This window comes from Dromiciops gliroides, chromosome 2 (assembly GCF_019393635.1).
Source record: "Dromiciops gliroides isolate mDroGli1 chromosome 2, mDroGli1.pri, whole genome shotgun sequence".
Classification (NCBI taxonomy): Eukaryota; Metazoa; Chordata; class Mammalia; order Microbiotheria; family Microbiotheriidae; genus Dromiciops; species Dromiciops gliroides.
In genome coordinates this window covers 537,279,201-537,302,970 of record NC_057862.1, presented here as the reverse complement: position 1 = coordinate 537,302,970, position 23,770 = coordinate 537,279,201, and the positions used below count along the sequence as shown (strand labels likewise).

At 42.0% G+C, this 23,770-nt stretch overlaps 1 protein-coding gene across 1 annotated transcript in view; it reads right to left on the bottom strand.

Moving 5' to 3' along the window:
* The window catches only part of PSD3 (pleckstrin and Sec7 domain containing 3), a 538,748-nt gene extending 527,751 nt beyond the window's left edge, over positions 1–10,997 (bottom strand). Inside the window, 1 exon segment of the mRNA XM_043989192.1 lies at positions 10,561–10,997. Within this exon segment, the coding sequence (XP_043845127.1) occupies positions 10,561–10,581 (21 nt within the window). The 5' untranslated portion in view covers positions 10,582–10,997.
* Between the last annotated feature and the right edge of the window lie 12,773 nt (positions 10,998–23,770).

Here is a 23,770-nt window from a genome sequence, read left to right as displayed (position 1 = left end):
TCCCAAGGTTATACAAAAAGAAAAACTAGAGAATGTCAAAGATCTAAGTCCAGGAAAAACAACACATACACTTTTTTTGTGAGATGATTCTAGCAAAAGGGGCTAGCAGGCCTATGGAAGGAAGTTCGAAGAAGAAAGTTACTATTATCTTTTAGGCCCTAGGCTTTCATTCAGCCACCTGAAGAGCTAAAAGTAGCCAGAAACAGAATAGCATCACAAATACAACAGCTCACATTTATAATAACATTTTATCGTTTACAGAGTCCTTGACACACATTATCTCAATGGATCCATAGCTTTGAGACATACAGAATACAACTCAGCCCCATTTTATAGATGAAGAAACTGAGGTTCAGAGAAGTCCACAGTCACACAGCTAGTAAATGGTAAGTCATCACTCAAACCCAAGTCTTCAGACTCCAGGTACAAAATAATGACTGAGACAAAGAGAAGCCTATTCTCCAAGAACCTTACTCCCCATCTCTTCTCCTTCCCATGAACTTACTTATATCCCTGTCCCCCTTGATCATGCAACTTTTCATTCTCATTCTTGGCTTCCCAGCTATGCTAGAGTGGGGGCAGAAGTGGGGTTCATTTCACCTGCAAGATTGGAAGCTCTTTGAAGGCTGACACCTGGTTCATATAGCTTCATCTCCTTCAGACCTGTACATGGTAAACTCCCTGCTAAAGTGTTTGTATAATTGAATAAACAATGACAGAGAAGAAATCCCATGGATTCCAAAGGGAAACTCAATTGTACTTTGGGGGAAACACCCACAAACTTGAAACTACCATAAAAATAATCCGTGGTGTATATTAAGCCCTAGAAAACTTATCAAATGGACAGTCTGTCTCTTCATGTGGCTAAGGTAGGGCTGTGGTGAACTATTCCAGAAACCTGGGGTAAGCCTACAATTCCTGGATGTCCTAATTCTCCCTGAAGGATCAATTGCTTCTTCAGCAAATACAATCCATTGTGGCAATCACCTCCCTATCCGGCTGAAGTTCCCTAGTGACTTTATTAATATTATCCTCTTGATATTCACAATTTTCCTGGGAGTTAGGAGCTGTTATTATCCCTTCATTTTACAGAAGAGGAAACTGAGGCAAACAGAGTTTAAGTGACTTACCCAGGGTCACACACAGCTAGGAAGCATCTGAGGCTGGATTTGAATTCAGGTCTTCCTGACTTCAAACCAAGTGCTCTGTGAACCATGGCACCACCTTGATGCCACTAAGTGGGCACTAAACTGAGCACTCCAAGAGCCTAGTTGGAATCCTAACTCTGCTACTGACATCTATGTGACCTTAAGCAAAACACTAAACTTCTCTGACCTTAGTTTCCTCATCTTTAAAATGAAGGAGTTGGACCAGATAACCTCTAAGGTACATTTTTTTAGCTTAGATCTTTGATTCTAAAATCACTTCCGGTCTCTTTCCTGGGTTTTTATGGAGATCAGGATGATTATAGTGGAACTATCAAACTTCTTTACAACACAGACAGATACTGTTATATGTAATCTGTGATCTTAAAGATATAGGCAAGGTTAAGAAAATAAAAATGGAGAAAGCATGGAAGAGGAAAAAGAGGAGGAGCAAATTTGAGGAGATTAATTTCAGGAGCTTCCTAGTTTGAAATTTTCTCATAAACCTGGTAAAACCATTTACTGTGGAGCCAATTATGGAGAAAAAAAAAAAAAGATTAAGTTGCCTTGGATCCAGCTCTGAAGCTGTGGTAAGCAAAGCAACCAGACAGGATGGATTAGATCTTTGTAATACTCTCCAGTGAGGAAAATATCTGATGTCTTTTACCTGGGAGACTGCATACCCCCTTCCTACTATATTAAACTCATTAGATTATAAGGGCCCTTTGTTCTTTGAAAAGTTCACCACTATTAGTCCAAGCCCCTAAAATCATGTCTAATGTCTGATATGGGGGTGGGGGGGAAGCCAGGAGAAAATGCCTGGAGCCAAGAGATGGGGTGAAGATGGGGTGAATTGTTTGTGGAAGGAGGCCAAAGTCACTGGATCAAAGAATACTTGTCACAGAGTAAGGTGTAAGAGGACTGGAAAGGTAGGAAGGGACTATGTTATAAGGGACTGTCAAAGACAGCATTTTGTACTTGCTGCTGGAGGTAAAAGGGAGTCACTGGACTTGACTGAGTAGGGCCTGCATTTTAGGAAAATCACTTTAGTGGCTGAATGGAGAATGGATTGGAGTGGGGAGAGACTCAAGGCAGGCAGACTCGCCAGCAGGCCATGGCAGTGGTCCAGGCATGAGTGGCGGCAGTGTCAGCAGAGAGAAGGGGGTGTTTCAAGACATGTCGAAAAGGTAAAATCGACAGGCCTTGGCAACCGATTGGAGATAGAGAGGAAACCCGGAGGACTTGTAGGTTGTGAGCCTGACCAGAAGGATGGCGCTGCCCTCCACAGTAATTGGGAAGGTAGAAGGATTTAGGAGGAAAGGCAATGAGGTTAGTTTGGGATGTGTTTCATTGGTCCACTGGATATCCAATTTGAGATGTCTAAAAGGCAGCTGGAGATGTGAGACTAGAAGTCAGCAGAAGTTGGGGCAGGAGAGGTAGAGCTGAAAAAGTGTCAACATAGAGATGATAAGTAAATCCATGGGAGCTGATGAAATCACCAAGTGAGGGAGAAGAAAAGAGGGCCCAGGCCAGAACCTTGTGGGACACCTACATACAGAAGGTACAATATTGGTTCAGGTTCCAGCGAAAGAGATTGAGGAGTGGTCAGATAGGTAGCAGGAGAACCAGGAGACAGTGGGTTTATAAAAACCTAGAGAGATAGGAGACTCAAGGAGGAGAGAATGATCAACAGGCAGGAGAATGGGTCCTGAGAAAAGGCCATTGGATCAGGCAATTAAGAGATCACTGGTCACTTCGGAGAGAGCGGCATTCTGCAGAAGCCGGAAGCCAGATTGTAAGGGGTTAAGAAGAGTACAAGAGGAGAGAAAGTAGATGCACCTATCTTAGATGGTCTTTTCAAGGAATTTAGCTAGAAAGGTCAGAAGAGATATAGGACTTTAAAGGGGTTTAGCCACAAAGGACAATAGTGAATAGGGACCGAAAGATCAAGTGAGAGTTTTTTCAGCATGGGGGAGATATGGGCATGCTTGTAAGCAATGGGGAAGTAGCCAGAAGACAGGAAGAGACTGAAAATTAGTGATAGGGAGGGTCTGATAAAGGGAGCAATTTACTGCAGGAGACAGGAGGAATGGGATTGTTTGGACAGATAGATAGGTTAGCCTTAGTAAGGGAACCTCATCACATGAGACAAGGGTGAAGGAGGAGATAGTGGCAGACTGAGTTTGAGTGAGATGAGATGAGAAAGAAGGGAGAAGATGCTCTTGGTGAATGGCTTCTATTTTTTATCTGTAAAATAAGAGACAAGGTTCTCAGCTGAGAGGGTGAGGGGAAGAAAGCCTTGAGAGCTTTGAGGAAGGAATAAAAGCACTGGAAGAGCCACTGTGTGTTGGGAGAGTTGGATAGTAAGTTGATAAGGGAGAGGTACAGAAGGATTGCCTAGAAGCAGTGAGGGCCTAGAAGCAGTTGAGGTCATGTAGCATAAATTTATAGAGGATCCTGTGAAAACAGTTGTTCCTATTTCCCTTCCCTCCATCATTAAAAAGATGTTTTTAATTTTGGTAAATTGGGGGGGGGAGGTGTCAGTATCTCCTTTCTGTCCCCACCCCCCATTGGAATTGGTCTGAAAAAAAAATGTTTGAGAATCAATATTCTGATGAGGCAAATGGAAAATGTTCAGACCGTACAGCTTGACAAAACCACACTGCTTCTACATGCACAACTCTGTATTTTCAATCCGTAAACTGAGAACCTCTGCCCTTCCCCCATGTTTCTGCATAGGGTCTTCAAACCCATATGTGCACCAAACATTGCCATTTTCCTCTCAAGCATTTCTTTTATAGACTGAATAAATGTCCTGCTTCTATATTTCTATTCCCAAATGTATATTGATGCTATTGTGAGATACTGAACACAGGTTCATTTAAAAGTATTCCTGATGGGGGCAGCTAGATAGCACAGTGGATAAAGCAGTGATCCTGGATTCAGAAGGACCTGAGTTCAAATCCTACCTCAGATACTTGACCCTTACTAGTTGTGTGACCCTGGGCAAGTCACTTAACCCTTATTGCCCCACCCTCCCAAAAAAGTGACTTGCCCAGGGCAGCTAGTAAGGGTCAAGTATCTGAGGTAGGATTTGAACTCAGGTCCTCCTGAATCCAGGGCCAGTGCTCTATCCACTGTGCCACCTAGGTGCCCTGGGCAAATCACTTAACCCTCATTGCCCTGCCCCCCCCCAAAAAAATAAAAACGTTAAAATTCAGTCAACAGAATCCTAAAATAAAAGTATTCCTGAGTTGATAGCAGCTTCTTCTCATTCAGATGTTCTCAACGAATAGATGCTAATAGTATAACTACAGTCATGTGTGAAGGAACCATGAGATTTTGGTTTTTTTTTTTTTTTTAACATTAAAAAGGCTGAAAATCATTTGTCTGGGGTGCGGGGAGTGGGATGGAGAGACAATCAAATCAACCAAAGGAAAGTCCCCATTTTGCAGGATAATTAAACCACAACGAAAATCTGTAAAGAGTGTCAGCTATGATGTTGAGTCAATAGCCACACACACACTACATCCCTCAGTATCCCATGATGCTGAATATCCAGAAAGGGTCACTGTGCCTATGAAATGGCTTTTGGGGAAACAAGGGTTTTAAGTGTTTAAATACAAGAAAAAATATAAATGTTAATATGCTGGGAAGCAAAATAGTTCCACTGGACCTTAACTAATAGTCTCCCTGGGGGAATAAACAGAGGAAGCCACAGCTGCCTCTATGCAAAGATTTCGGCCTCTCTTCTCCACCAGACCCAAGTGGCAAGGGCAAGGAACAGGCTACTCCATCTTTATAATTCCGTTAGCCAAGGGCTGGGAACACAACACAAGGAAAAACAAGGAGTGGGTGTCGATGGAGTACATATTAAAGCCCTCAGTTCATTCATAACCCTACTTATTATATTATCCTAGGCTCCTTTTTCAACAATTCTGTCAGCAAACCCCAGCACCACCTGCCAGGGCGGGTAAAATGGGGGAAAGTTTTCCCTTATGTTAGTCCCTATCAGCTGCAGAATCTAGAATGATGGAGTGGGATAAATTATATTAGTCATTTAAGTGTGATGTTTTATGTTAAAATCACAGGATCACCCCACTATATGAAGACTCCCCCCCCCCATCGGAATGGATAGATAAAAACAATTTGTTCCAAAGGCCATATAAGTAGCTGAAGCAGGTGCTGTGGAATGCTCAGAATTTGGACACACATTGAAGGAGCCAAGGCCATCCACTGCATCCCAGGCCATCCCCTCTCATCCTAACTTTTGTCTTGCTACTGGACTCCAATGACTCTGGAAGAGAGAGTGAGGCTGACAACTCTGTGTAACTCTGCCTCACTTAAATCCAATTCACGTGGGAGTCAAGACATCACCCTGTGATGTCACCGGTCCTTTCCCCAAAACAAAGGACAAACAACAAAAGGATCTTAAGTCTAGATCTGGAAGGGACCTCTGAGAGCTCCTAGTCCAATTCCCTCATTGCACAGGAGGGGAAACTGAGATTACAGACAAATGATCTGCCCAAAAGCATCAGAGATTAATATCTAACTCAATCTAGGGCCTCTGATTCCAAACTCAATGTTCTTTCCATAGCGTACTACAATGCTTATGTAGAAACATAACTAGGAATATTTTCACCCATCACAAAAACAGCATGGGAGTAGCACAGGAAAAAGCAATGGGCAAATTATTCTGGAAAAGAGAATGATCCAGCATTGATCATAATAGGAATGGGGGTGGGAGGATGAGGAAGAGACAGAAAGTGTGGAAGCCCAGGCTGTTGGGCATCAAGGAACAGCAGAGGGTGACAAAGGTAAGGGTGGAGATTTCAGTTATTCCAGAGGAAGCATGCCTCTCTTTGGTCCTTAGCACTAAGTGGCCGTGGGAAAGTGTGACCTCTCCAAAGCTTAGTTTCCTCAGCTATATAAGGCAACACTACTGTTGTTGTCAATTGTCCTTCATTCTCAAAGAGAACCAATGACATCAGGAGGGGGATGTCTTGACTTGCCGGTCAAGGCAGGGCTGTGCAAAGTCACCAGCCTCACTCTCTCCTCCAGAACCATCTGGGTCCAGTGGCAAGACATAAATCAAGATGACTCAGGAACCCTACTAGTTGTACAAACGAGGTTGTTGTGAAGTAACTTGGAGAGTCCAAGAGTCTGATTTTCTTGGTAGAGGTAGCTTGGACTTCATCAATTCATACTGCAATCCCCACATGCATTTCTGTTGGCCAAGAAATCCCAAACTCTATAGCCAACTTGGTGATGAGACTCTTAAGTTTAGAAAACAAAATGGTGTTCAAATAACTCGACAGAGTCTATCACTAAACCTATGCTCAGCATGTTTCTAGCTTGGTAGAACATGCCAACCCTTTCAATACCAGCGTAGCCTTTGAGAACCCAAAGTCATTTCCAAGCCAAGATGACACACCAATACAGCGAACCTTAGAGCACGAAAGAAATATTAATTATTGTGACCTTTAATGACACACAGCCCTGGAGGGAGGGAGATGCAATGATCTAGGTACCATATCATGGCTAGAAGATAATCACAAGGTTTCTTGATCCCTTGAGCCAAACTAAAACCCTTGCCCACATTATATACACACAAAGAGGGAATACAAATAATTCCGTGCATGTGAATAACACATTTGTGTTCAAATTCCAGGTTTAAAGATGGAGGACCGGAAGGCAAATCTCAATTCCAGGAACAGAAGATCACCTTGCTGGTTATTGTGTCCCCAAAGCATTCAAAGACCATGCTTGTCCAAAACTCATTTCTAGCCAATAGAGTACTTGGAACCTAACAAATCTGTCCCTCGTGCAGGAACACACGCACACATTCATGAATATAAAGGGAAACATTTCAAATAACAAAGTGCCAACATGGAATTTTCATTATGTAGAGAGAATCTAGGCATCTTTGGCCCTCAAAAGTTCCAACATATTTTTTAAAAGATCTTTCCTTCATGAGAACCTCAATCCTGAACATTGATTTTAATGAAAAAGCCGGACTGTCTCACAAAATTAACTTTTACATTTAGCCTCGAGTCCCTAACTCCAAGGATATATCTCAATTAATAAGGACAAATAAGCTACATTCACCTCACCACCTCCTGGGCAAAAAAAAAAGGAGGAATTTTTCAAACTGGAGTAGGGATAAGCAGAAGTCTCCAGGTACCAGATGAAGACTAATTCTCACTGGCCCCTACTAAGATAAGCGGTGAATACTCATTGGTGCCCTTCTACTGGAGGACCATGAAAGGCACCTCAGCTGCTATACTCCCAAAGATATCACATGTTCCAAAAACCAGGGCTCTCCAGAGAGAAAACACCCTGCACCTTCAGGTCCATGAAGTGTAAACGTTCAGATTCCCTTCCCACTCTCCAACAACTAGGCTCTGGTTTGTTGACCTTCTGGGCATGGTACAAAACCTTGTCTTCTTAGGCTGGCACCCAGGGCTCGAGAAAGAACTACTATTTTTATTTTAATAAAAACTGCATACGTATAGAATTTGTTTTAGTTTGCAATTGTATCTTCTTAAAGAGAATTCAGGTTTAAAGTAGTAACAATGATTGGCTAATGTCTCTTTTTTATATTACTTTGATTCTACTATACCAGGGGTTCTCAAAAGGTGGCCCATGGACCCTTGCGGGTCCTTAAGGCCCTTTCAGGAGGTCCATGGTGTCAAGACTGTTTTCATAATAATATTAAGATGTTTTAATGTCTAATACTATGTATATCAATAGAGATAATCTACATAAACAAAAGCTCTTGGGGGAGGGGGTGCTGAGGAGATCTTCAATCATTTTAAAGCACATAAATCGATCTTGAGACCAAAAATGAGAACTACTTCACTATCCATTAAGTCGGGCCAGTGTCACAACCAATCAGGGTAATTCAAAGTATTATATGGTTATACCCAATTGAAATCACTCCACCCATCAGTTTCAGAGTATCTTAGTTACTATATTATAAACAAACCCCACCAAACCCTGCTGCATTATCACTTAGACATTCACCCCCTTAATAATACACCAAAGTTGCTATGGAATTATCTCCTTCTCCCCCACCCACCAAACACTGACATTAGAAGGGGGTGGGTCTCTAGTTAGTTGATTTCTTGAAAGAGACTGTAACTCTGGAGAACAAGAATGTGAGTGCTTAAAAAGCTTATGTCTGTAATCTTGTGAACAAGATTATAGACATAGGCACATTGTGCTCTCCTGCGGACTACTGCTATAGCTTCTGTTTTACCTAAAGTGTCTCAGCCCTGAGAAGGGTTAAAGACTAAAGTACCAACTCAGTACAAAGACAACTGTGGAGGTGTTTGTTTTACTGGTATTAGTAGTGCTCTCTCCTCCCCCTTCCCCAAGGCAAATGCCTCAGTAAATTTCAATTTGACCTTCCATTTCCAAAGGCCAGAAACAGGTCTAACTGAATATCCTTGAATAGTCTAAGAAAAGATAGTCTAAGAACAAATCTAGAGGATACATTGCGGGGAAGGAGAGAGGCATCTGATGCAGAATACCCACTGGGTAAGCCTAAGTCAATGGGGAAAGGTAGGAGGAAAGAAATGGTCTATTTTAGCACCTCTATAAGCATCTCATCATTGCCCTAGCATCACACCAAAATCTCAAGACTCCTTAGGATAAGGAATTAAGCCAGAACTCCCCAAGCCTTCCTGCCCCGAGATATAGGGTTTGAAAGGCTGATCATCTGATAATTTCTAAAACACCAAGTTAGCCTCAGCTGTGTCTGAACCAGTGACTCTTATTACTTGCCTCCTAACCTATAAGAACAGCCTTTTATAAATGCTACATGGTATTAACCTGGAGTAAACCTCAAACAAACCAGTCTCCAGGCCAAATCAATCCATACACATTTTATTATTCACACTTTTTTCTAGCCAAGTCACTTCTTAAGCAGCTCTGAAATTTATCCATTACCACACCTGTAGGTTTAGTTACTAAATAATGGATGACAAACCACTGCAGAATTTCAGTGGAAAAAAAAAGTAGTTCTAAACGAATTAATGTTCTGGACACCCAACTTCTCACACTGTTCTTTGATACTATTGAGTTGTGAAACCAAGATAGCAATCCTGTGGTATGATTTAGAATATGAGCTTTATTGATTGGGGGAGAGGGGCTTGCCATAAATGTTTGAGAAGATAGATGAAACTGAATTCTGCAAAAAACAATAGGTATTTTTATTTCTGGCTCCATTTCTTTTATACTTCTGAATGCCTGAGATTTTCTAGTTTGTAAGAATTTCCAATTTATATTTCATTATATTTTTCTTTAATTGCTCCTCTTAACCCTAGGGAAGACAAAGTGTGCCAAGGTCTTAATTATTCTCTGTCACAACTCAAGACTATCATCTTGTAAGCACGTCTTTTGCCCTCCAAAAAGCAACCCACCCTGATCCTTTTCTTATAATAATCATGCTGATTGAAGTACTGACTACTACCCAGGCTGACTGTGGATGTAGCCTCTAAAATTACAATGGAAACGCCCATGATAACTTTGGTTACCTGTTTAATATTACTTGACAATTCTGAGATTAGGAGAAACTAAACATTTCTGTATGGGGCCCCCAACAAGACTCCAAACTCTTGTTCTCTTAAGTGTCAGGAGTTCGTTAAAAACCAATCTCAATGCTTTGGTTTGCCAGTTAATAATAGCTGAGGGCAGGGTGAAGACTGAGCATTCACTTTTACGACAGAACTTCAAATAAAAGTGACATAATATAGAATAATATTGTTTACTTATTCTAAAGCAACTTGTTTTATGCTGAAATTATATACTTGAAAGGAAGCTAAATGTAACAGATTTCCTCATTTCATTTACAATCCTCATTATCTCCTCTACTTTGCATATAGAAATGCTCCATTTACTTCAGTTCAGAATTTATTAACAACAACAAAAAAGACAGCGTAAAGTAACTTGTTTTTAAAAGCTATCAAAAATATTACAACCAAGGAGCCTTTGCTGCACTATTCACTCAAGTTGGTTTCCCCCTTCTGACAGAGAAACCTGATAGTCCCTAAATACAAAGAGGGTTGGAAGAGCCAAATCAGTACTTTCATCCCTTTTCAATCCTATTATCACTCATTAGAGCACAAGGAAGGATGGGTAACTTGAGTTCCCCTAAAAGTGGTGGAGTAGGGAGGGAAAAATTAAAATAAGTGAATTTACCATCCTAAAGTTGAGCCTAGCTCTGCTCACCCACAGGCAGGCAGGCAGGCACAAAGAAAGCCGCACAGTTAACAGAGCTCGCGAGGTTGAAGCGGAGATAGAAGTCTCCCAGTGATCAAAGGGAAGGAAAAGAGAAAGGGAAAAGAAAGGAATTCTACGACTCAAGAATATCCCCCTTCAAGAACCATCCGTTCTCTCCTGAAAGCCTTACCCCACCACTTCTTTCTTCCATCTTCCATCTCCCGCTGATGGCTTTGCAGCTGGGAGCCAGCAGGCTCGGGCTCAGCGCTGCCTCCTTTCGTCTTCCAGGAGGGTTTGGAAGGAGGTGGAGGGAAGGACCGCTTCAGAGCAGACCCCTCGCCCGCTCTCCCATCTGGGGACTCTTTCTTTGTTAGTCACCACTGACAGCCAAGAGGAAGGAGGGCAAGGCAAGGCAAAAGCTCTCCTAGACTCTCGTACGCACATGCACATGCACACACGCTCAAGCTCACAAAACCCTCTGGGGAGAAATGCCCCACAACTACTTGGAGCAGCCTAGCAGCCCGCTCCCACCGCTGCAGCCGCCCCGGTGGCCCCGGACCAGCACAGCTGCCCTCGGCAACGTCAAAACTAGAGCAGCGGGAGGCATGACACCTCACAGCCCCGGACTTAAGCCGGGAGGCAGGAGGACCCCGGGGAAGGGGCGGAGCCGGGGGGGGGGGGTAACGGGAGGGGAGGGGTGGAGAGCCGGCCCGGGGAGGAGCTGGGGCTGCGGAGGGGGACTCCTTGGGAGCTAGGTCGGGCGGTGAGGTAGCTGGCCGGCGAGGGACAGCCCGCAGTTCGAACAAACCGGGCTGCCTAGCCTGTCGCCTGGGAGCTTGCGCGCTCCCAAGACGGCTGCAGCCCCGGGGGCCGCTCTAGCTGCTCCCGCGCCCCGACCCCTCTCCCCTGCGCCCGGCACGCTCTTGGTAGCTCCCGAGGGCAGCGAGCCCGGCCGGGCTTCCTTATCCTTACCTTTGTCCCACCCGGTCTAGGCGGCGGGGGCGGAGGATTAAGCAGAGGGGAGGAGCGGGGGAGGAAGCCCCTCAGTGGCTAAAGGCTGGGCTCACCTCCCGGCGCTTCTGGGGTCTCTTGCAACCTCTGGGGCCAGGATGGGACGCGCCCCACTCGCAGTCAAGAAAAGAAGCGGGGTACTCCGGCTCCGGAGTCCATGCAGGAGGATAGGAAACCCGCCTGTTGCTATCTCTCCATCGGGTCCCCTCCAAAAGGGAAAAAAAAAACAACCACCCTCTTTGGATGATCTTTTAGCTGGATTTCCCCCCAATATTCAGAAGATGGCGTGTTGTGGGGTGGACGTAATGATGCCCTTTCCCAACTTTGTGAAAGTCCCAAAGGACCAGCCTTTGCAGACCGGGAGGCTGGCTTGGACCCTCGCTCTTTGTTTGCAATCTAGGGGGCCGGAGCCTCCAAACCCTTGGGGGTGTTGGGGTAGTGGGGCCGGGCAGTACGCTAGGGGGGATACACTTGGGCTTAGAGCAGCCTTGGGCTGCGCGCGTGGATCGGATCCACGCGCTATGCCTTCTTAGTCTGCCCCGCGCGGGTCGAGGCCCCGGTCCACCAGGAGTGGGCAGGAGCTTCTGTGCACGCACACATACACAGACACACACAGACACACACGAACGCACCCACCGGGATGGGAACCTTTCCAGCTGCGTTCAGGGACCATGTTGCAACCGTTCTGGCCGTGCACCCCGGTGTACAAGGTTACGGGTTTTCGGATTTGTTTGGGTTGGGGGAGGGACGTGAAAGGGAGGCAATGTGCCGGTGTTTTCTTTGGCCCTTTGTTCCTATGGGTGGACCGCCCTCCCCTTTTCTCTCTACTTCTGGCGTTTCGCCCTGCACACAGTAGACTCTCACTGAGGTTCATTCCCCAGGTAGTTAACCAGCTATTCCTATGTAAACTTGGGGTTTCCAGGCGTAAAACTGCAGTTATGGAAGACCATGACTAGATTCTCTATGTTCATATGTATATACATACATTTAGAACCATTTAAAAATAGTATCATTTTTACAATTTTATTGTATTTTTTACTGGTGGAACCAACCGTCAAAGGTTAGGAATACACCCTCCATTGGCCGAAAAAGGAAGCTCTACAAGTATAGGGAGTTTACTTCTTGCCCAAATTGATCTGCTGTTAGGCAGAAACCCAAGGTGACTATTTTTATCGAGTTACCTGTCTACATCTATAGACAGTGTGGCCGAGTACATAAAATGCTTATCTGATGGTGAAGATATAGGGATAAGATGCTAACCTTAGGGTCAAGAACATCTGGGGTTCAAATCCCAGACTCCTACACTTAGTAAGAAGGCAGGTTAATTTGATGGATAGAATGTTGGCCTTGAAGTGAAAGATCCCACTTCAAACACCGACTCCACTGCAAGTCATTCAATCTCTCTGAGCCTCAGTTTCCTCATCTGTACAAGGATGATAATGCCTCCAATATTTACCTTACAAGGTTGTTTTCCAGGTTTTAAATGAGATAACATGTAAGTCAGCAAGTATTTATTGACTGAACAATGATTCAGAGAAAGGCAAAAAAAGCAGTTCTTAACTTCAAACAGCTCACAATTTAATGGAGAATCTAATATAAATCTTGAAAGCCCTATATAAATGTAAATTTATACTATATAAGCTACCTTATTAATACTGAGGTTATATATACCAAGGGGGGAACCCAAAATTTTATCTGAAAAATAATAGGGACTAAGATTTTTATGGGATGACTAATGAGGATACCAATAGGTTAGCCATTAGAATGGGAAATTTAGAATTTCTTCTAAACTAGGTGTTTTTAACTTTTTTTTGCATCATGACAGATTGGTGAAACCCATGAACCCTTTCTTAGAGTAATGCTTTAAGTACACAGAATACAAAGTAAACCAATTATATTGAAGTACAGTAATTGATTTTTTAAAGTTTAAGAACCCCTAATCGTTTTCTTGTACAAAATGACAAATATGGTAATGTTTTACATAATCATACATGCATAACCCATATCTGATTGCTTGCTGCCTCAGGGAGGAGGAGGGGAAGGAAGGAAGGAGAGATGAAATTTGGAACCCCAAACTATAAATAAAAATGTTTATTACATTAAAAAAAAGTTTAAGAACCCCTATTCTAAACTGACTTCTGTCCATAGAGAGCTCAAGGTCTCCCAAGGGATACAGATCCCTTGGGATATCCTGGTGTTCTCTAACTGCACTCCAGTATTTGTTCAGTGTTAAGGAGTTCCAGAACACAGATTCAATCCCAGTCTTAGTCAAACTGTCAATTCTCAAATAATTCTCTACGTGAGGCACAATGATCTTAGTGCCTTTTCTCTGAGACTGTCTCCAAGTTATCTTCTGAAAAAAAAAACAAACACAAAACAAGTTATCTTCTCTGTGTGTGTATGTATTGTTTGTATACAGTTGTTTGTTCTCTCTTCCATTAGACTGAATTCCTTGAAATTGAAGACTTTTTTTTCTTTCTACCTTTCTCTGTACACTGAGCACTTAGCACAGTGTACCTGGCACATAGTAGGCACTTAATAAATGTTTATTGACTTGACAGAGGGAACTAGGCTAAATGAATGTAGATGGCTCAGAACAAACAAGCTCCACTACTGGAAAGCACAGCTCAAAGCTCTTGATCTTTCAGTGGTCCTATGTTTGGAGCATAGTAGCTACTTGTGAGTTGTTTTTTTTTTTTAACTTCAGTGTTTCTCAGTCCTTTCCCTTCTTGTTTCTACAGAAAATTGTATTAGCCCAACAGGAGCAGGTCTATAATGTTTCTCCACTGAACCCCTGCCCTCCTAAATCCTTTGTGTTTAATAGCTCTATGGTCTTATAAATTAGGAGGGAGATGAAATACCAAAGGGAGAGCAACCCTAAGGCAAAAGTTGGCTTGACTTGTGGTACATAAACAGCTTAGGTACTGAAGCATTGTACCCACCATTGTGCCAACACCTATGCAGATTTCAACCTGTTTATGCTTTTGAAAACAAATGATTGTGCCTCAAAATACTTAAACACTGGAATTCATAGAACCTTCAAGCCATACCACCATAAGCCAGTGGAGAAAGGACTTAAGTGTGGGAGGAGAAACAATTCCTAGCTTTACTCATTTAATTAAGATTTTCTAATTCTCTACTTCATGGGGAGGCAGTGATTGGAGAGTTGGTCTCAGAGTCAGAAAGAACAGGATTCTCCTAAGTCAGACCTTGTCAGAGGTATCTAAATCACCAGCATCTGTAGTGTTCCCCAATTATATTAGGGAAGGGGGAAGAAGGAAGAAGGAATTGTGATTGGTACATAGATGTTGGGGAGGGGTGATAGTGGGCTAGAAAAGGGAGATAAAAAGTTTAATTTACTACATTATATATAATAATAATAATACCTCATTGATTCAGAAGACCTAGGTTAATTAGCAAAATGGCTGGATAATACAATTATTAGTACAATTTTGTTACTTTCAGGGACATAGAGCAGGTCACACTAATGGCTAATGAAATGTTTCCTAGTGTAATTCCTTCTGGGGCCTACTTTAATGAATACATGGGATACATTTGCTCCTCCCAACTCCATGCCTTCCCACTGGCTGTATACCCCAAGCTTGGAATATTCTTCCTCCTCATCTCTACTTTCTGGCTTCCCCTAAGACTAGGCTCAAATCTCCCCTTGAAGAAAGGACCTTTCCCAGTCTGCCATTCCTCTCCAGACAGGTCCAACGGCTCAGATCATCTTCCATTTGTGCTATATTTCTCTTGTTATATAGTTATTTGAGAATTGTCTTTTTCATTAGAATGCAAGGCCCAGAGGGTTCTGCGTTTCTTTATATCCTGTTTCGCACAGTGCCTTGTACATAGTAAGCACTTAATTAAATGTTTGTTGACAAGCCAGTGGCTGACTTTTGTAATTAGCAAGATCATGTGCCGGCAAATTATTAATGCACAAAAGAACACAGCATCTCAAAGTTGGAAGGGACCTCAGAGCCCATGTAACCCGACCTGGACATAAAGTAAGAATTCTCCAATACTTCTTCAACAAGTATATAAGCAACATGGACTTAAAGATCCCCCAATTGCTGAAAACTCCTGACTTTCCAAGGCAGCCTGTTTCGGCTTTTGGACAGCTCTAATTGCTAGAAAGTCTTTTCTTCTATTGAGATGAAATCTGCTTTCCTGTAACTTCCACCCCTTGCTCCCAGTTCTGCTCTTCTGGGCCAACCAAAACAAAGCTAATCCCTCTCCCGTATGACAAAAATACCTGAAGACAGATATCCTGTCCCTTCGCCTCTCCAAGTTAAACACCCCAGTTCCTTGAACTAATACTCCTGAGGCCTTTTGCTTTGGATGTACTCCATCCTGTCTTCCTATATTGTGGTGCCCAAGACAGGATACATACATTACTTCAGATGTTGTCTAACCATGGCAAAGTACAATGGGCCAGTCACCTCTTGTGACCTACACACCGTGCCTCTTTTATTATTGCTTTTTTTGCCTACCACATCACATTGTTGATTTATCAGGCTTGTAGTCCATTAAAACTTCTGAGTTTTCTTTATGCCATTCATTTCCCAGTTTGTACCTATGTGATTTTTAAAAAACCTAAATGTGTAACTTTTTATTAATCTCGATATTTAATCTTAGATTCAATCCATCATTCCAGATCCCAATTCTTTCATCTATCATTTTAGCTATCCCTTCCACTTTCATACCATGAAGAGAGAGGGAGAGGGAGTCAATCAGTAGAACAATTTGTACAAATTATATAAACAAATGAACCTAGCAAAAGGAATAAGCATTTATTTACCTCCTACTAATCATCAGGCACTATGCTAAATGCTTTACAAATATCTCCTTTGATCCTTACAACAACCCTGCAAGGTAGGTGCTATTACTATCCTTATTTTACATGTGAGGAAATTTGAGGCAAACAGGGTTAAGGAACTTGCTCTAGGTCATTTGTGTCAGAGATGGATCTTGAATTCTTCCTAACTCAGAGGCCAACTGTCCACCCACCAGCCATCTCCCTCCTCCTCTCCTCTCTGTACATAATTGCTGAATCCTTAAAACTGTGCCGGGGTAGTTAGGTGGTACAGTGGATAAAGCACCAGCCCTGGATTCAGGAGGACATGAGTTCAAATCTGGCCTCAGACACTTGACACTTACTAGCTGTGTGACCCTGGGCAAGTCACTTAACTGCCTTGCCCCACCCCCCCAAAAAGCTGTGTGCCCAGCTCTCCACTACTCCCAATAATCCTGATACTTTCTGATTGTTTGAAGATAAGAGCAATAGCAGAGCCTGCCCCTCCCCAACTCCTGCTAGTACCAGAATATTCCCTTATGAGACATAGATTGAGGCATCAGCTTCAAGAGAGCAAGACCCTCTTGATTTGATGTTGCAGACTCTGAAAAGAGAGATGGACCTCTGTTCACTTAATGGGCATCAGACCAATCTGCTAGCAGAGCTTTCAAATGTGTATAGGCACTGAATCTTCTCCAAGGAGGTTGAGCTGAGGGGATTAAGGGAACTAAGCATGACACCTAGTCAGACTGGAAGTAGTAGACTAATTCTGAAGCCTGAGTCAAGAACTTAACTCCCATAGCTCTTTTGACTGGAAAAAAAAAAAGCCATAGGATATATTAGAAATCCAATATCTGTGAGACATATGAAAAAGTTCAAAATCACATACAAATTAAAGCAACTCAGAAGTACACATACCTGTATATCTATACATGTACATGTATACACACATGCGTGTATGTGTGTGTGTATGCATGCATGCATACACACTGTACATTTTCTGGGTCCTTTCCTTCTTTACTTCTCTGTCACCATTCTACACTGTTCTATTCTCTGCCCCAAATTCCAATCCTCCAGTAGCTTCCCAAAATGGGAAGTAATACACCTCCCAGGGTCTTTAGCAACTTAACCACCTTCATTAGACAGACAATCTCAGTCTTGCTTGGATGACTGTCATATTCAGAAATCATTATTGATATATCTATACAGTTGAGCTAAGGCTTCTACCAAAGATTCATGGCCTATAATAATTCATAGTAGATTGGTAAATTCATTATTGAGCTAAGAATTCCCCTAAATCTATATTTTCTAAATACTTCTTTCTGGACCAAAACTGTACAGTTATTTTATTGGGTTCAGTTTTGTTGACATGATGAGACCAAGGCCAAAATATACCAGGAGTTCTGGAACCTATATAGTTTCAAGGATGGAACAGACTCAACAACTGATGGGTGTATCGGGGTTGTCCCCTCCCCTAGTTGTCAGTATTCAACTTGTAAGGGGCTGAAATTCTAGCTATACTGTCTAAAATATCTAATGAGTGGTCGCCAATAAATTATAAGCTTTAGCAAGAGTTTAGACTTTTAAGCATTTATTAAGGAGAATAAGAATTTGGTGAAGAGAGAAAGGCCTAGATTCATCTATCTATCTCGGGGAGCTACAGTTCTCCTGCTCCACTCTCTATGAGAGTCCTAGCAAAAGAGAACGGGAGAGCCAGCCTCGCCCCCTCTTCCTCCCACAAGCAAACGTCACTTCCTGATGCCAAAGAAAAGGCGCATGGCTTGCCCTCAGACACCTTCTCATGGCGGAGCTTTCCTACAGTAAGTCTCCAGCAGGTGGTGTCATTCCAATCGTTACAAACTTAACATGGTGTTTAAAAATAGTTATAAATACTAATTGCCCATGGGTAGGCCAAGATAATGTAATAGAAGTAGCAATACTACCTAAATGAATATACTTCTTTAGTGCCATATAAATCAAACTACCAAAGCATTCCTTTATGGAACTACAAAATAATAATAGTAAAATTCATATGGAGGAACAAAGGGCCACGATCTCAAGGGAAATGATAAAAAAAATTGAAAGGAAGGGGGCCTTGTGGTACTGCATCTCAGAGTATACTACAAAGCAGTAATCATCAAAACTATTTGGTACTAGGGGGCAGCTAGGTGGCGCAGTGGATAAAGCACCGGCCCGGGATTCAGGAGTACCTGAGTTCAAATCTGACCTTAGACACTTGACTAGCTATGTGACCCTGGGCAAGTCACTTAACCCCCATAGCCCCACAAAAACAAAACAAAACGAAACAAAAAACTATTTGGTACTAGCTTTAAAAAGGGAGAGAGAGACACACAGAGAGAGAGACAGAGGAGAGGGAGAGGGAGTCAATCAGTAGAACAATTTGTACAAATTATATAAACAAATGAACCTAGCAAAAGGAATAAGCATTTATTTACCTCCTACTAATCATCAGGCACTGTGCTAAATGCTTTACAAATATCTCCTTTGATCCTTACAACAACCCTGCAAGGTAGGTGCTATTACTATCCTTATTTTACATGTGAGGAAATTTGAGGCAAACAGGGTTAAGTGACTTTCCCAGGTTCATTCAGCTAGTAAGTGTCTGAGGCCAGATATCAACTCAAATCTTTCTGACTCCAGGGCCAACCTTCTACACACTGCCATCAGCTACATAGTATTTGATAAACACAAAGACCCCAGCTACCAGTTTAAGAACTTATTATTTGCTTGTTTGTTTTTTTTTTGTTGTTTTTGTTTTAAGTGAGGCAACTGGGGTTAAGTGACTTGCCCAGGGTCACACAGCTAGTAAGTGTTAAGTGTCTGAGGTCTGATTTGAACTCAGGTACTCTTGACTCCAGGGCCAGTGCTCTATCCACTGCACCACCTAGCTGCCCCAGGACTTATTATTTGCAAAACTGCTGGGAAGACTTGACAGTGGTCTAACAGAAATTAGGTTTAAACCAACACCTCACAACATATACTAACATAAGCCCCAAATGTATCCAGATTGATATGTGACCTAGAAATAAAAAGTCATATCATGAATAAATTAGATGAATAAGGAAGAAATTACCTTTCAAATCTAGGGAGACAGAAAGAATTCATGAGCAAACAAGGGATAGAGAGGATCACAGAAAATAAAATGGAACAGTTTTATTGCATAAAATTTAAAAGGTTTTGCACAAATAAATCCAAATGTACCTGGGATTAGAAGGGAAACAGTTAATTGGGAGGAAAAACTACAGCAAGTTCATTTCCAAAGAACTGATTCAAATTTATGAGAGCCATTCTCCAACTGATAAATGATCAAAGGATGTGAACAGGCTGTTCTCAATGAAAGAAATCCAAGCCATCCATAGTTATATGAAAAATATCTCCAAATTACTAATAATTAGAGAAATGCAATTAAAACAACTCTGAAGTTCAACTGCATACCTACTGGTGGGCCAATAAACATTTATTAAGTGCCTACTGTATACTGTGCTAAGTGCTTAAGATACAAAAAGAGGCAAAAGATAGTCCATGCCCTCAGGGAGTTCACAGTCTAAAGAGGATGACAACAAGCAAACAAATATGTACAAACAAGATATATAAAAGATAAGTAGGAAATAATTAAGAGAGGAAGGACTCTAGAGATAAGAGGAGTTAGAAAAGACTTCCCATAGAAGGAGGGATTTTAGCTGGGATTTGTTGGAAGCCAGATGAGGAGGGAGAGCATTCCAGGTAGTCAGAGAAAATGTCCAGAGCCAAGAAATGGAGTATCTTGTTCATGAAACAGCAAAGATCATACTCATTAGGCAAAGTTGATCAAGAAAATAAAAAAGGAAAATGATAAGTTAGAGGGCTGAAGAAAAACAGGCACATTGACGCATGGTTGCTAGAGCTGTGAATTACCACAGCCATTCCAGAAAGCAATTTGGAACTGTGCCCAGAAAGTTATTAAATTGCACCTACCCTTTGACCCAGCGATACCACCATAGGTCTATGCCTCAAAGAGATCAAAGAAAGATGAAAAGGTCCAATATGTACAAAAATGTTTCTATCGACTCCTTTTATAGTTCAAAGAAGTGGAAATCAAGGGAGCACCCATCATTTGGGGAATGGGCAAACAAATTGTGGTATATTCATGTAATGGAATACTATTGTGCTGTAAGAAATGATGAAAGAGATGGTTTCAAAGAAACATGGGAAGACTTGCATGAACTGATAACAATAATGAAGAACCAGGAAGCAATTTTTGTTCTTGTTTTTGTGGGGCAATGGGGATTAAGTGACTTGCCCATGGTCACACAGCTAGTGTCAAGTGTCTGAGGCCGGATTTGAACTTAGGTCCTCCTGAATCCAGGGCCTGTGCTTTATCCACTGCGCCACCTAGCTGCCTCCAACAATTTATACTATAACTGCAAAATTGTAAAGACTCTTTGGAAAGACTTAAGAACACCAATCAATGCAATGATCAAGCATGATTCTGGAGATCTCCTGATAAAGATGTGGTGAATTAAATATACAGAACGAAACATGGTCAATGAGGGAATTTTTCTTGCTTGACTATGCATATTGGTTAGAAGTGTCTTGTTTGTTTTTTAGTGAAAGGACAGTAAGTGGGAATGAAAAAAAATGATTTTTTTAAATTTTAAATTTTTAAATTTTTTGCCCCACAAAAATAAAAACAAAAACAAAATAAATAATAAATGACTGGCCCATGGAAAAAAATAATTGAAAACATGTTATTGTTTTTTAAATCTTCACTAGAACAGGGCCAACATTACTGCAAGAAAGAATGCCAAATTCAGAGTAACTTGGGTTCAAATCTTAGCTTTGAAACTTGCTATTGTTCCACAACTCATTTCATCTCTCAAAGAATCAATTCCCTTGTCTGTAAAAGTTGGGGAGGGAGGAAGATTATACTAAACTACTTTTTGGGGGGGGGCGGGGCAAAAGTGTTAAGTGACTTGCCCAGGTCATACAGGTAAGTGTCAAGTGTCTGAGGCCAGATTTGAACTCAGGTCCTCCTGAATCCAGGGCCAGTGCTCTATCCACTGCGCCACCTAGCTGTCCCTATACTAGACTACTTCTAAGGACCATTTGATCTTCTAAAAATTTGTTATCTTATGATCTTAATTAACTTCCAGATGAAATGGTCACTTTCTAGGTCCCACTTAGACAATTAATTCTTCCCTTATTGGTCAGAGTAACAGTTTTCCTTATTACTTTCACCACCTTTTTTTTTTCACTGCCTTTTATTGGTCAATATTATATTCAAGGCAAGACAAGTGTTGATCAACTCGGATTTTAGCCAATGTCCGTGTAGTTGATGTTGATATTTCCCATCACTGCCACTCTGCCATGTTTGTGATCTATTTCAAGAAATCATCACCTAATTCCTCCTTCTGTCTAGGAAATCTATTCTGAGCTTCTAGTAAAATATATCTTCTTTTGCTCTCTCCAGTGTAACCCACCCAAAAGCTTTCCATTAAGTTTGGTCCCAATAAATTCACATCCAAAGTCAGCATTGTCGCCACATGAGTCCATCCCCTGGACTGGGATCCTGAAAGTGACCTCTTCACAGCTTGGCAGCATAGCTAACACATTGTTGTTGTTCAGTCATTTCAGTAATGTCCAACTCTTGGTTACCCCATTTGAGGTTTTCTTGGCAACAGATATTAGAGTGATTTAAGGCAAACAGGGTTAAGTGACTTGCCCAGGGTCACACAGCTAATAAGGGTCTGAAACTGGATGTAAACTCAGTAAGATGAGTCTTCCTGAATCCAGGCCCAGCACTCTATCCACTGTGCCACCTAGCTGTTCTTGATAAATGTTTATTGACTGACTCTCAAAGGTCAGTCCTTGCTTTTTGGGATGTTGATGTTTTGCAGGCTATAAAACTCAGCCTGGATTCCTGTGTCGCTCTCTCCTTTAACCCTTTGAGACTCTGAAGGTCAGGGACTCCACATAAATGTCAGTTATTATTATTATTATTATTGTTATAATGTGATTACATGCCTTTACTCTGAGGCAGGCATATCAGACGTTCTGTGGGAAGCCTTTCCTTCTAGGGCTTTCTTCCTTCTCAAATTTCCATGTATCTATAATTATTCATTTACATGCTATATCCCCTCGGTGGAATAAGTTTCTTGAAGTCAAAAAACTGTCTTTTGTCTTTTTTTGTTTTTGTTTTTATTACCCCAAGCCCCAGGACTCAGTAAACATAATACATTTTTTTGTTGGCTTGGATCAAGATGGTATCCCACAGATGCATATTGTTATGGGCCTGGGGTACTTCAGAAGTTTTCTGGGAGAAATCAAGGAACCTTCTCCTTGAGAAACTAAACCAAAGCCCAGACACACCTAAAGAGATAAGCAACAACCAATCTGGACTGAGTTAGCTCCAGGACCAGACCACCACCCTTCATTCCAGTCTCTCTCCTCAAGGAGATAAGATTAGGTGTAGCTGTGGCATGAGGGGGACAGAGATGGTTTGAGGGATTGGAGCTGTCTCTCACCCAACTTCCCCCAGCCACCACCAGTGGAAGATGGTCCTCTCCCAATAAGGGAATTTTCCACAGTCAGATGATCACTCTATTGGATCACCATTGGTCCTCTATAAAAGTATCTGCCTGTCTTCTGCTCGAGGAGATAAGTATCTTAGAGAGCTATGCCTCTGTGCCATGCCTTCTCTCTTGGTTTCCTTTTTCTAGCGCCTAAATGAAATATTATTTTATTCTAATTGGATTTGTGTGCAAGAGGGTGTAATTCTTTAAAGAGGAGTTCCTAAGAACCCCTACCCCAACCCCCCCATAACACATGTGATTGGTGGACTTGAGTCAGATCTTGAATAATGCCAGAAGATGACCTGAGGCATGTGGACTTGGACCCTGGCCTAACTTTTCCATGGTCCTCTAAATCAGTGCTTTCTAAGCTTTTCTGATTGTGTACTCTTAGTAACATATTTTTTTTCCCCCTTGGTTCGTATGTGGGGGTAAGGAGGGTTGAGAAGAATAGCAGGAAATTCCCCAGTGGCACATGTGCAGTTGCTTCTGTGGGTGCCCTAGAAGTGTTAGAGTAGTTACCTTGTAGGTAGTTACCTTGAAGTGCCAGACTTTTGGTTTAGTTGGGGCAGAAAAGGGGAGTATTGATCTAACATGAGTAATGAGTAAGTATTATTGTGTTAGAAATAAGCCCCATGATTGGTTATTATGGGGAGGGTGGGATGAAAACCATCTTCTTACTTTATGATTGGATCATCCCACCCCCTTGGTGATCCAGGAGGCAAAAAAAAAAAAAAAAAGGGTTAACAGACAAACTTAAGACCTAGGCTCTGATTTAGATCTGAGTTCCAAGAGGGGCTATAACTTACAGACCCCAGCTCCGAAAGGGATTAATGGATAACTTAAGACTTGGGCCTTCATTAATACAAGTCAGGGCCTAGGTTCTCGGTACCCACATTAATCACCACTCATAACAAGAACATAAAGAGGCAGGTCATAGAGACCTTAACTATAACAAAGACATAGAGACAAGCTATAGAAATCCTGATAAATGTTAAACTAGGCCTGAGAATGGAAAATACAGG